Consider the following 15242-nt stretch of genomic DNA (forward strand, 5'->3'; position numbering starts at 1 on the left):
TATATATATATATATATATATATATATATATATATATATATATATATATATATATATAATCATTATTGGTATATGTACATATATACAAAATTATAGGGATGGATCCTAGATTTTGAAAGAATTGTTCCTTCGTGCTTCCATTTTTAAGGTTTAGCACAGGAACAAACAAGCATACAAGCTTCAGGTCGGAGCAGGAAGCGCAGGTGTATGGTCAAAATACAGATTGTACAGTTAGGGCAGGTGGCATATGTTGATGATCAGAATGCAGGTTGAGGTGGGTAAGCAAATATAGGCTGGGATGCTAAAAAGGGAGACTATGTAACAACTGAGCATTGCATTAAAGTCAATGAGGGCTCAAATAGGCAGCTAGGCATGAAAATGTGCTCACACTCACACAATTAAAATGGAGAACACAAACATGGCACAGAAGTGTGGGTAGCAGCAATCTTTGACATTGTCCTGCTCAACCACATTCTCTGGACAGATGCAGGATAATCACGATTAGCCAGATAAAATACCTGACCCACAGTAAAGAATGAACGGTCAAAGCTGGCTCCTGAGAATTTACTCAAAGTAGAGGAAATAATTGAAGAAGGTAGGGGGGTACACAACAGAATGGAAAGGAAACAGGGATCTGATGTTTAAAGTCTCTAGGTTTATTTGAGAAATAATTAGGAAAAGTACCAACAACACAATCAGCCCCTTATTAGATAGACATACAGTCACATACAATATTTTGAGTGCAAAATCGTACCTTACTATTCACTTTGTAATAAAAACAGAATGGAGACATCACTAAATGCATGCAAGTCTATCTGCAATAAATGCTAGCAGACACCGGAGGAGGCTTACCAAGTCTATCTGCAATAAATGCTAGCAGACACCGGAGGAGGCTTACCAAGTCTATCTGCACTAAATGCATGCAGACACCCGGAGGAGGCTTACCAAGTCTATCTGCACTAAATGCATGCAGACACCCGGAGGAGGCTTACCAAGTCTATCTGCACTAAATGCATGCAGACACCGGAGGAGGCTTACCAAGTCTATCTGCAATAAATAATTAAAAAAACCTCCAGCTGCTTAAAAAAAATTCACCTTTATTGCATTTCTTCTACAGGGTCCAACACAAAACAAGCAATGTTTTGGGCCTGACTCATCACGCTCAAAATGTTGCCATTCACTTTAACAGGAGCTGGAAGAATATTCATATTTGTTGATCTGGGCTTGAGTAAACTTAAAATGATGGGAAATGTCTCGGATATGGCTGGAGAAGGCAGAAAAATAAGTTGATTGTTTATTGAGTGGCAGGTGTTGTTAGTGGTAAATACCACAATTGTCAGACAAATGATCTTGAAGATATAGAGATTGTGATGCATACCAGATGAGAAAAGTTGTCCAAAATGTATTGTACTACATAATCCAAGACAACCTAATTATTTACATTATGCAGACAGACTAATTTGCAGCTGTTTCACACCTGAGGCAAAGTGTCTGGCTGATATAAAGGGAACTTCTTGACAAACATGTCCAAAACAATAAAAGGTAGAGATGAACCTCTTGGGAGATGGTAGACTAAAGATCATGGTGTATTCTGAATGGGGAGCAGTTTCTAGAATCATATCAGTAGCATAGGATCCAGATTGTAAATTCCCACAGGAATAGGGCCCTTAATTCCCGCTGTATTTGTTTGTTAAATTTGTCAGGTGTCTTATATTGTATTGTATCACCGTTGTACTTTTATCTTTGTACCCATGGACAGCGCTGCGATGTCTGTTGGCGCTTTATAAATAAAGAATAATAATAATAGGATGAGCCTTGGCTTCTGTTTAAATATGGCAAGAGGGGTCAATGACCAATTTAGACAATTTAAGCAGTTAAAAGTCTTTAGTAGGTTGACAGTCTTCCAGGTACCCAGGGTACCCACCAAGAGGTGTATCGTGGATCCCTTAAGTAATTATTATGTTCAAAAGGTGGGAGGTACAAAAAACATTATTCTTTTCTCTTCTTACATTGCAACAATCTTGGGAAAGCAAATAGAGTTGGCGTACAGTAGTTAGTTAGATAAGTAAAGGTTGTGAGGTAGCTAGGAAAAGGTTAAGAGACATAACTGGTTTAAATAAGACGGCAAAAGTAGAGCAAGATCGGAATCTGTGACTAGATTTGGTGTCAGCCTTCCTGGTGTAAGATCCAGGTCTATAAGTGATATAAAAATTGCACAGCCCGATTAAACTGGGTGTGGAGGAGTCTGTTGGTGTAACAAAAAATATCAAGATTCTTATGGTTTATGAATATCACAATAGGGGGATTACACCTTCTTCATGGTGTCTCCATTCCTCATGGGCTAACTTAATAGCAAGCAATTTTTTACCTTTCACATCAGATGTTTTCTAGGATTGAGACTTGACAATTAGCAAGAAAAATAAGCAACAGAGTAATTCTTAAGTTGACTAAAATTGAGAACATGGAGCTGAAATATCAAGCTCCGAATGGACTTTGATGCCCCTGTTTCTGCACGAGCCTTAAACACCAGTTGTGAAGCAGCAGTCTAAAGATTGCTGATTCATAACTTGTCTGCCTGCTCTGAGGCTGCGGACATCAATCCACCCGATCCTATATGATCGGGCTGATTGAGACCCTCTGCTAGCGGCCAATCTGGTGAATCTGCAGGGGGCAATGATAAAGGCCGACAGCGTATGCTGTCAGCATTTATCAATGTGTGGCGGACATGATATGCTACATCGTATCATGTCCGCTCGGCGCTCGCACTTTCATAAATCGGCCCCCATATTTCTTCCATCTCATCCTCAGATATCTCCCCTTTCAAAGTCTTAGGACAAACCAAAATAGAAGGCAGCATAGAATAGATATTAGCTTTGCTTAATCAGATCAGCAAAATTATAAATGTTGGCAGGTGAGGTTGTTAAAAGCAAGAAAGACTTTGGATAAATCAAGATGGTCCATACTGAGTTTTACTGGCTATGGTCAGGTTAGGCAGCTAGGGTTTATAGACTACAGGATGCTGGTGGGGATAGGTGACACAGGTAAAAGGATTAGAGAACACTGGGTCCAAGCACAAAATGGCAGATGCAAGCAGGGCCACTAAGATGCAGATTAGCCAACAGTTTGCAACACAACAAAGTGTAGTCTCAGATCGGTAGCTAAGAGTGCAGTTGAAGCAAGGCCAGAGGTTAAACACAGAAAGGGAGACATGAGTGAGAACAGACCCTGGACCTTAGGGACTGTTTACCAACATCTCAACACAGAAGCAGCAAGAGCTGTATGGCAATTGTCCTATATTTATATCCTTCAGTAAACACACATCCCCTCTTTTTTAAAAGCGCAAATCACACCCACTACATCTCTGTCAAGGTCATCTTCCTGTATCCACTATTGGTTGAACACCGTACATTTGTTCTCTTTCCTTGAATGTCGGTTACGCATCACTGCTCTAGCTGTTCTCTTTTTTTTGTCTGCAGCTCTAATCAATAGTTTGTCTTCTCTATAGCATTTGGTAACATTCACAATTGATGAAGATGATGATGTGCATACAGTGGAAGACGCCATCCGCAAACTTAATGCAATGGATGCTAAGGGCAAAGTCTGGGTACAGGAGATGTTGCTACAAGTAAACAGTTCATCTGTTCAGCTTCTTGATGCGGAGTCCAAGGTAAACATAAGGCTTGTACCACAGGGTTCAAAGTTCACATTTGTATAAAAAAAAAAAAAAATTACTTGAATACATATTTGTTTTTTAGAAATGGAAAATATCCAAAAATTCACTCACATAATTTTATAGGTACACAAATATTGTTAACGTTTCAGCTTGTTCCCCAAGCCATTTTAAAAATAGTTTCTAAACCCCCAAATACCCAATACTATATTTGCGAATAAATATTCTAGTTTGTTATATTACTGCTGTCTGGGCATTTGCTGTTTATGATTTCACTGCCTTATTGATAAGCCTTTTGTATCTATGTAGGAGGAGCTGGAATTATTTTTCCTGTCTGCCATTCAGCGCTGTGACACAGTCCTACCAGAGAAGAGGACACGCAGTCTGTTGGTCTTGGTGTGCCAGGACACTTACCAGCAAAAAGCTGATGTCCACTTTTTCCAATGTGATGATGTTGGGGTAAGGAAGCTGGTCCAGCGGTTTTAAAGATGAACTGGTTACTGTTGCCTGATCAGAAAATAAACTTTTTTTTTTTTTTTTTTGAAGGCGGAGTTAATTAAAGAAGATATTAATAGCGCAGTATCTGATTATAAAACTGGGGACAATTCGAAAAGGCCTGAAGCGCTAAGGTAAAAAAAAACCCATCAGATTAATGTATTGTTAAAACTGATGATAATTTCACTTTTCTAATTGCCCTGCTACTTTTTATTTGGCAAAATCTTATTAAAAAAAACTCTGTCGCTTTCAATATCCTAAGCTTTCTGTATTCCTGTTAATATGGGATTAATTACCATATATAAAATGTGCTTCAGGATCGCTGGAAACAGATGTTATGAAGCAGCGGTCTAAGGACCGCTGCTCCATAACTTGTCCGCCTGCTCTGAGGCTGCGGACAGCAATCAACCCGATGAGATACGATCGGGTTGATTGACACCCCCTGCTAGCGGCCGATTGGCAGCGAATCTGCAAGGGGCGGCATTGCACAAGCTGGTTACCAGAACTGCTTGTGCAATGAAACAGGTATGCTTAGTATACGGTGCTGCTGACGTATTTCTGATGTACACAGATTATATTTTAAATTGAATTGTGTCCTGGATTTTATGTGTTGTACAAAGCATTAATATTTTTTTAGTAAAAGCATTGCAAGGCCTGATATTCAAAACCTCGCCGGCATGGAGAGAAATCACAGAAAATCTTTGGGATTTTTTTTAGACCTTGTATTGTAATGTAGGAGTCTCTGTTTCACATAAAGAATACTACATAGCAACAAACATTTCTCAAGGTAAAATTTGTGTTTCTAAAAAAATTTTTAAGGGCCTCGCTGTACTGACGAGACTTTTTATATCATCTCACCTGAGCAGCGAGGTTTTGAATATCAGGCCCAGGAACTGAATGGTGTTAATCTTGGTGTCATTTATGTAATTTTATGGTTTTGTGAACAGATTAAAGGGCCATAATACCCAAATGTTTAAACACTTGAAAGTGATGCAGCATAGCTGTAAAAAGCTGACTACAAAATATCACCTGAACATCTCTATGTAAAAAAGAAAGATATTTTACCTCAAAAGTTCCTCAGTAGCCACCTCCCATTGTAAAGGATTTCTAAGCAGCATTTTAGTGTGTCTGTCCTGGGACAGCTGAAAGGATGAGCGTCGTGAACTCTCATATTATTTCACCAATCATGAGAGTTAAGTCAAATCTCATGAGATCACAGTAAGAGTTCATGACCTCAGCACTGCTGATGCCGATTGGCTGCTGTTCATTTCTTCTTCATTTTTTTATTTTTTTTTACCTGCAGCTGGGAGCAGGTGAAGTATAACTTTTTACACAGAACTTACTCTGCTGAGCTGAGGAGATTGTGAGGTAAAATATCTTCCTTTTTTACATAGAGATGCTCAGGTGATATTTTCCTGTCAGCTTTTTACAGTTATACTGCATCAGTTTCAAGTGATTTAGCATATGAGTATTATGTCCCTTTAAGAAGACACTTCATAATTCATTGGACTAAATTTGCCTTTATATTTGAAACCCTATTCTCCTTCCTTTATCTCTCTCTACTCGCCCTGCTTAAGTTACTGGGCATTATAAAAACACTCTTCCTTGCAATTCAGGGCAGCTGGTTCTTTTTGAGCATGGTGGTGGAATAGTAATTAAATGGTTAATTACCTCCCCTCTAAAAGCACTGCTGGTTAAAAAACTTTGTTTTTGTTTGTTTTTTAATTACACACTTTACACATGAAATCTGCTTATTTTAAAATGATTATAAATAATGCACCAATAACAAGCTAGAGAGTCCAGTCTGAGGGGCCGATTTATTAAAGTACGAGCTCATTTTTAGGAACATAAAAGTCAAAATTCAGCCTTCATGGTTCAAAAGAACATGACATGTTAAGAGACTTTTAAATGTACTTCTGCTATCAAATTTACTTTGGGCAGGGCTGGATTTACAGCCCAGGGTGGGACCGCTGCACTACAGAAAACATAATTTATGTAAGAACTTACCTGATAAATTCATTTCTTTCATATTAGCAAGAGTCCATGAGCTAGTGACGTATGGGATATACATTCCTACCAGGAGGGGCAAAGTTTCCCAAACCTCAAAATGCCTACAAATACACCCCTCACCACACCCACAAATCAGTTTAACGAATAGCCAAGAAGTGGGGTGATAAGAAAAAAGTGCGAAAGCATATAAAATAAGGAATTGGAATAATTGTGCTTTATACAAAAAAATCATAACCACCACAAAAAAAGGGCGGGCCTCATGGACTCTTGCTAATATGAAAGAAATGAATTTATCAGGTAAGTTCTTACATAAATTATGTTTTCTTTCATGTAATTAGCAAGAGTCCATGAGCTAGTGACGTATGGGATAATGACTACCCAAGATGTGGATCTTTCCACGCAAGAGTCACTAGAGAGGGAGGGATAAAATAAAGACAGCCAATTCCTGCTGAAAATAATCCACACCCAAAATAAAGTTTAATGAAAAACATAAACAGAAGATTCAAACTGAAACCGCTGCCTGAAGTACTTTTCTACCAAAAACTGCTTCAGAAGAAGAAAATACATCAAAATGGTAGAATTTAGTAAAAGTATGCAAAGAGGACCAAGTTGCTGCTTTGCAAATCTGATCAACCGAAGCTTCATTCCTAAACGCCCAGGAAGTAGAAACTGACCTAGTAGAATGAGCTGTAATCCTTTGAGGCGGAGTTTTACCCGACTTGACATAGGCATGATGAATTAAAGATTTCAACCAAGATGCCAAAGAAATGGCAGAAGCTTTCTGTCCTTTTCTAGAACCGGAAAAGATAACAAATAGACTAGAAGTCTTTCGGAAAGACTTAGTAGCTTCAACATAATATTTCAAAGCTCTAACAACATCCAAAGAATGCAACGATTTCTCCTTAGAATTCTTAGGATTAGGACATAATGAGGGAACCACAATTTCTCTACTAATGTTGTTGGAATTCACAACCTTAGGTAAAAATTCAAAAGAAGTTCGCAACACCGCCTTATCCTGATGAAAAATCAGAAAAGGAGACTCGCAAGAAAGAGCAGATAATTCAGAGACTCTTCTGGCAGAAGAGATCGCCAAAAGGAACAAAACTTTCCAAGAAAGTAATTTAATGTCCAATGAATGCATGGGTTCAAAAGGAGGAGCTTGAAGAGCCCCCAGAACCAAATTCAAACTCCAAGGAGGAGAAATTGACTTAATGACAGGTTTTATACGAACCAAAGCTTGTACAAAACAATGAATATCAGGAAGATTAGCAATCTTTCTGTGAAAAAGAACAGAAAGAGCAGAGATTTGTCCTTTCAAAGAACTTGCGGATAAACCTTTATCTAAACCATCCTGAAGAAACTGTAAAATTCTCAGAATTCTAAAAGAATGCCAAGAAAAATGATGAGAAAGACACCAAGAAATATAAGTCTTCCAGACTCTCTAATATATCTCTCTCTAGATACAGATTTACGAGCCTGTAACATAGTATTAATCACAGAGTCAGAGAAACCTCTTTGACCAAGAATCAAGCGTTCAATCTCCATACCTTTAAATTTAAGAATTTGAGATCCTGATGGAAAAAAGGACCTTGCGACAGAAGGTCTGGTCTTAGCGGAAGAGTCCACGGATGGCAAGAGGCCATCCGGACAAGATCCGCATACCAAAACCTGTGAGGCCATGCCGGAGCTACCAGCAGAACAAACGAGCATTCCTTCAGAATCTTGGAGATTACTCTTGGAAGAAGAACTAGAGGCGGAAAGATATAGGCAGGATGATACTTCCAAGGAAGTGATAATGCATCCACTGCTTCCGCTTGAGGTTCCCGGGATCTGGACAGATACCTGGGAAGTTTCTTGTTTAGATGAGACGCCATCAGATCTATTTCTGGAAGCTCCCACATTTGAACAATCTGAAGAAATACCTCTGGGTGAAGAGACCATTCGCCCGGATGCAACGTTTGGCGACTGAGATAATCCGCTTCCCAATTGTCTATACCTGGGATATGAACCGCAGAGATTAGACAGGAGCTGGATTCCGCCCAAACCAGAATTCGAGATACTTCTTTCATAGCCAGAGGACTGTGAGTCCCTCCTTGATGATTGATGTATGCCACAGTTGTGACATTGTCTGTCTGAAAACAAATGAACGATTCTCTCTTCAGAAGAGGCCAAGACTGAAGAGCTCTGAAAATTGCACGGAGTTCCAAAATATTGATCGGTAATCTCACCTCCTGAGATTCCAAAACTCCTTGTGCTGTCAGAGATCCCCACACAGCTCCCCAACCTGTAAGACTTGCATCTGTAGAAATTACAGTTCAGGTCGGAAGAACAAAAGAAGCCCCCTGAATTAAACGATGGTGATCTGTCCACCACGTTAGAGAGTGTCGTACAATCGGTTTTAAAGATATTAATTGAGATATCTTTGTGTACCATTGATTCAGCATACAGAGCTGAAGAGGTCGCATGTGAAAACGAGCAAAGGGGATCGCGTCCGATGCAGCAGTCATAAGACCTAGAATTTCCATGCATAAGGCTACCGAAGGGAATGATTGTGACTGAAGGTTTCGACAAGCTGAAATCAATTTTAGACGTCTCTTGTCTGTCAAAGACAGAGTCATGGACACTGAATCTATCTGGAAACCCAGAAAGGTTACCCTTGTCTGAGGAATCAATGAACTTTTTAGTGAATTGATCCTCCAACCATGATCTTGAAGAAACAACACAAGTCGATTCGTATGAGATTCTGCTAAATGTAAAGACTGAGCAAGTACCAAGATATCGTCCAAATAAGGAAATACCACAATACCCTGTTCTCTGAATACAGACAGAAGGGCACCGAGAACCTTTGTAAAAATTCTTGGAGCTGTAGCTAGGCCAAACGGCAGAGCCACAAACTGGTAATGCTTGTCCAGAAAAGAGAATCTCAGGAACTGATAATGATCTGGATGAATCGGAATATGCAGATATGCATCCTGTAAATCTATTGTGGACATATAATGCCCTTGCTGAACAAAAGGCAAGATAGTCCTTACAGTTACCATTTTGAACGTTGGTATCCTTACATAACGATTCAATATTTTTAGATCCAGAACTGGTCTGAAGGCTTTAGAACTAGTACATAATAATGCTTATAGTTATCTACATGAAGCCACTACATTATGGGTAGCAACTAGTTCCCCAGGCTCCACCTAAGCCACCTGTAATGTCAGAGTAGGCACATAACTGCTTCCAAAAAATGACAGAAAGGGCAGGATGCAACTAGCTCTGACATCAGAGGTCCTTTAACTGAACGGGAACTAGCTGTTACCATATTTTACTAGCTCTCACTACGAATGTAATTTTAAGCTGATTTGCATTTATAAAAGGCAGAGACAGGTGCCCCTTTATGGAGGGCATCTGTAGGCACATGCCTACTGGGCCTAATCATAAATCCGGCCCTGCTACTGGGATCTAGCTGGTGATTGGTGGCTACCAACATATGCCTTTTGCCATTGGCTCACCAAATGTGTTCAGCTAGGTACCAGTAGTGCATTGCTAACTTTTAACTATGTGTTTCACCCCTTTGCCTGGGTTAAAGAGCCAGTAAACCTACCACATAATGTTATATAATTCTGCACATAGTGCAGAATTATATAACAGCTCAGCTCTAGCATTCTAAAACAAAGTACTGCAGCGCTATTTACCTACAAAAAGGAATTTTACAGAACTCCGCTCCTGGCTCTACTGAGCGGGTCTGTTTTTTTTATCCAAAGCACATTGCGGCAACAGCCGGCCCGATGGAGCCATTAAACTCAATGTAGTACTATGAGCAGCATTATATACCATTATGTAGTAGGTTTACTGGCCCTTTAAACATATAGTTATATGCAAGCAGCAGTGCAATAACAAACATCTCTAAAACACAGCTCACTTATTTTTTGCACTTTTTTGATAATATATTCAGTTTTCTTCCTGCTCTTTGATATATTTATCATTTTTGTTTTCTCTCCTTTGTTGTTTTAAGGAATAACCAAGAGAAGATTAGTCAGCAGAAAACTACTGGTTCTTACTCATTTACCCCAATGAACTCGGTTAAGCAGCCCCAGATACTTGTGAATCCAGCAGATATTCTAGAAAGAGAGAATCAGCGCAGGACACAGGTGAAGAAGCCACCTCGTACGTCACTGATCCCAGAAGTCATTATCGCACCATCTGCGCAAATACAGCAGACAATTAATACACCACAGGTATTGTGATCCTCAACAAAATTTAAAATGTTTTCACACTTTAGAATTGTTTTTCCTCTTTTTAAGCAGATGTGTTAAAGAAATCTTCTCTGCCATGTCTTTTAGTTAAACCTACATGGCAGCACATGCCATTATTTCAAGTAAAGTACTATCGATATTTGCGCTCTACTTTGTAATGTGCGCTGGTATTACATATGAGATCGAATGCGAGGTTGCACGGAAGCATTGCGCTCATGAAAGCACGCTTCAATAGGCTCCAATGGGAGCCTCATTCTCATGCCATCAGTCACGGCATGAGAACTAGTACAGTGTTGCGCAGCGATGTGCATCAAATGTAAATATAGATGTATATGCTTATATACGTATATATTTATGTGTTAATATTTGTATATACACATATTAACATGTAAATATATATGTTTATAAGCATATACATATATATTTACAGGGAACACACAGATCCCATAATCCAGAATGTAAAGGCACACATTTGTCTGTTTGTGGGCGCACAATAAATTAGCGCTCCACTTGTAATCTAGCCCTAAATTAATGCTAGACACAATTATGTGAATAATATGCAGATGTGTGTTTTTTTTTAATTGTATTAGTTGTTTAAATATTGAAAAAAATAAGTGTATAATGTTAGTGTCCATTAAGCAATGGACACCACCGTTTTGTAACCTAGGTTTTCTAAATTTATTAATGTGTCACTAGAGTGTGCAACCAGTGACTGTGTGGAATACAGAGGTTTTATGTCTGGAGTCTGCACTTTCAGCAGGAATTATAAAGCCCACAATTCTATTAAATTACATGAAAATGAAAAAATAAAATAAATTGAGTATATTGCAAAGATTTTTTTACTTCAGATGATGAATGCTTGTATATTACAATCTTAAAGTGTTTAATGTCCCTTTAATATTTAATTGATAAGCATTAGTATATATTAAAATGATGTATTTTTTACATAGCTCTTCTAATTTAATGTAAGGGGTTAAAGGAGACATAGCTGTTATTTTCTCTTTGTTCCTTGTTGTCAGTGTCAGGGTGTGTCTATTTGCTGCTGGAGTAAAATTGTTAGGTAAAAAATGGTTGTACCTCGACCTTGAATCAAGATGAGTATCTAAGTGTTCTGTGTTTATTTTGTATAGAACTTACCGGATGAGCTATATAGCCAGGTGCAACGACCTGACAAAATACAGCAAATACTGCAGATTACTGACAGTCCACAGATGCAGCAGAAACAGCTAAACAACTCTACAAGCCAGAGTACTGGTAAGTTATTAGAAATATTACTGGTCAGTTAGAGGAAAAATTAAAAAAAAAATGCATAACCATAGATAAAGCACAAAGCTTGTAAAGCACAATGGTTACTGTGCCAAGAAAAAAAAGATCGTTTTCTGGAGAAGGCTGTTTACATGATGGTATCAGACTGAACACCTCCTGGGAGATTTGGGAAAAGTGGGTAGAATTAGGGTATTAATTGATTGACATAGGGAATATTCTCTTGCTGACACAGAAAGAAAAAGGAACACATCCAAATCTATTAAAATGCCCGGCCACTTTTGTCCGACCCCCAAGAATTGGTAACTGTTTTTATTTTTCTTTATGCTCAGGGGGTCTGTACTTACAATCTGGTGGTAATGATACTGAGAAGTGGGAATTTGCTGTGACAGATGCTGAATAACTATTATAATGTTGAGATCTGTGCATATTGTAAAAGGGCTAATTAAGTAAAAATAGGGATATGAAACCCATTTTTTTTCTTTCATGATTCAGATAGAGCATGCGATTTTAAGCAACTTTCTAATTTAAGGTTAGGAGCTGGCCCATTTTTGGTTCAGCGCTTGGGTAATGCTTGCTGATTGGTGGCTACATTTTAGCCACCCAATCAGCAAGCACTACCCAGATGCTCAACCAAAAACGGTCTGGCTCCTAAGCTTATATTTCTGCTTTTTCAAATAAAGATACCAAGAGTAGAATAAAAATTGATAATAGGAGTAAATTAGAAAGTGGATTACAATTGCATGCTCTATCTAAATTATGTAAGAAAAAAATTAGGGTTCAAATCCCTTTAATGTTGACTTCTCTATATGCTATTGTTATATTGGAAGTTTATAACTGAAAACTAATAAAAATATTCTTTACAGAAGATAGTTTTCAAAGGACAGCACTTTATCTATAAAGAACTGTTTTATTGTTCCACTCTACAACACATACTGTATTTGACTTGTTGATTCAAAACTTGTAAATTATTAAACAGTAATAGGGATGTCATAAAGTAGAAATTAATTTGTGATTAAAAAAAAGTTACTCAGTGCTAGCTTAGGGATGAAATATATTTATTGGAACAAGTTAAATAGAGAGTAAACACTTTGAGATTGTAATATAAAATGCTTAAATATGCATAAAAAAACAATTTATACTTATTTATTTTGTCCCCTCTTCATGTAATTTAGGTCTGAAAATTGTTATATATATATATATATATATATATATATATATATATATATATATATATATATATATATATATATATATATATATATATATATATATATATATATATATACGGGTAAAGTAAGATATCGGGGTAATTTTGATTACCCGGGTAAACCTGACATTACTCAAGCAGCTGTGGGTAAAGCCCAATGTACTGTAATTCCCCCATCTATACTATTTTTGTTGCCTCAGTCTGGGGGGGGTTCAAGGAAGGCGCCCCGCCCTATCCTCGGACAGCCACCCCAAGTGAACCTTTGTTGTGGTGACTCGAAGTGCTCTGAGGGGATTTATGATCTTACAATGTGCTTTACCCCCAGCTGCTTGGGTAATGTCCGTTTTACCCGGGTAATTACCCAATATCTGACTTTACCCATAACATATATATATATATATATATATATATATATATATATATATATATATATATATATATATATATATATATATATATATATATATATATATATATATATATATATATATATGCAAAAAGAGTCAGTTGCACTCTCACAAACAGTTCTCCAAGGGCCAGGGTGCTAGAGTAAGTCAAATGTAGCAAACTAAGAAACAGCACTCTCTGGACTTAAGTTTTAAACAAATAGTTTAATTGGTAACGTTTCGGGGAATGCTCCCCTTCATCAGACCAGCAACATACAAGTGAATCAAACATTTAAGCATACATAGACCCCTCCCCCTTGTACAAAAACCGCCAAAAACTGGTTGTCATGGCAACCAAACATAAAATGCAAAGTAAACATTGTGAATAAAACAACAATCACATCAAAGAACCCAATAATGAATGATTACATCATTAATAGATTAGTGGTAAGTAGGCAGATACATATAGAACCCTTGGTACATATAATGTAAATAGGTGGATCCAGCCCACTATCTATTAGTACTGTATGCTACACAGAAAGAAAACACAAAATATACTTCAGCATCTAGCTGCATAGTAAAGCCCTAACTGTCATAAATCAAAAGACAGAGATCCAATTCAAACATTTGAGATGTAACAACCGTAACTATCTAGTATATCTAGTATATCTAAGCTGACCAACATCTCCCATAGTAATGACACAGTAGCAATGGATCTACTAAATCAATAAATAAATAAACGGGCACCTACTCCCCTAATGAAGGGGTACTAAACATATATCGGTCATCCCTTATAATTCCTAGGTTACGTATCTGAAGCCCCATGAGCAGTGATTAGAGAACCGGAACATAAGCATACCTCTGAAGTGTCCTACCATATGATAGTATCAGGCGCAGGCCCGTATCGGTGCTTACAGTTTACAGTTAGTCTGGTATAATTAAATGGGCAGTGCGCATGCGTATCACCCCGGAGCGATATGCCCCCACTAGAACACAGCGCGGATACCTATTGGCTCTATGGGACAAGCCCCTACACCGGTATAGATAGTATTGTAACTTATGTGCAGCGGCGAAAGTGTTGGGCACAATATAGCGTCAATCAGACCTCAGCTATGTAAACATTGCATCGGATACACAATCCTATATATGAAGTGTGGAAAATATGTAAGGGGACCGGAGCCATATAAGGGGAAGCGAGCTATACTTGGGCGCTCAAGAACACGTACAAAGTGTACTATACCTAACCCCCAGTTGTATGTAGTTCTAAAACTCAGATTACTGAGTGACCCTGCCCGTATTAACTTAAACATAAGGTGGCCCCCATACAGGACAAAGTGCAGTTCGGCCGTATCCAACACGGTAGTTGCGCTCAACTTCAGACATGATTTCTAATTGGCCCAATGGGGCAGGCCCCCCAGCTACTCAATATTGTGTAACAGAGTATCAAATTAGAACATACAGTATCAAAATATTTCTGTGTAGCATACAGTATTATTAGATAGTGGGCTGGATCCACCTATTTACATTATATGTACCAAGGGTTCTATATGTATCTGCCTACTTACCACTAATCTATTAATGATGTAATCATTCATTATTGGGTTCTTTGATGTGATTGTTGTTTTATTCACAATGTTTACTTTGCATTTTATGTTTGGTTGCCATGACAACCAGTTTTTGGTGGTTTTTGCACAAGGGGGAGGGGTCTATGTATGCTTAAATGTTTGATTCACTTGTATGTTGCTGGTCTGATGAAGGGGAGCATTCCCAGAAACGTTACCAATTAACCAATTAAACTATTTGTTTAAAACTTAAGTCCAGAGAGTGCTGTTTCCTACTTTGATATTGATATATATATATATATATATATATATATATATATATATATATATATAGTTCTCATCATCTCTTGCTCTAGATTGACATCTTTGCATGGTATAATTATGGTTTTAATAATGTAACAT

General features: G+C 37.9%; 1 protein-coding gene across 2 annotated transcripts in view; it reads left to right on the forward strand.

Annotated features, from left to right (window-relative positions):
* Positions 1-15242, forward strand: part of EPS8L1 (EPS8 like 1) — a 190044-nt gene that overhangs the window by 132175 nt on the left and 42627 nt on the right. For both annotated transcript variants that reach the window (XM_053690709.1, XM_053690710.1), the window contains 5 exons: positions 3506-3667; positions 3980-4129; positions 4217-4299; positions 10179-10401; positions 11550-11673. In XM_053690709.1, the coding sequence (XP_053546684.1) occupies positions 3506-3667; positions 3980-4129; positions 4217-4299; positions 10179-10401; positions 11550-11673 (742 nt within the window). The remainder of the gene's footprint in view (positions 1-3505; positions 3668-3979; positions 4130-4216; positions 4300-10178; positions 10402-11549; positions 11674-15242) is intronic.

The sequence above is a fragment of the Bombina bombina genome, chromosome 8, assembly GCF_027579735.1.
Source record: "Bombina bombina isolate aBomBom1 chromosome 8, aBomBom1.pri, whole genome shotgun sequence".
Taxonomy (NCBI): domain Eukaryota; kingdom Metazoa; phylum Chordata; class Amphibia; order Anura; family Bombinatoridae; genus Bombina; species Bombina bombina.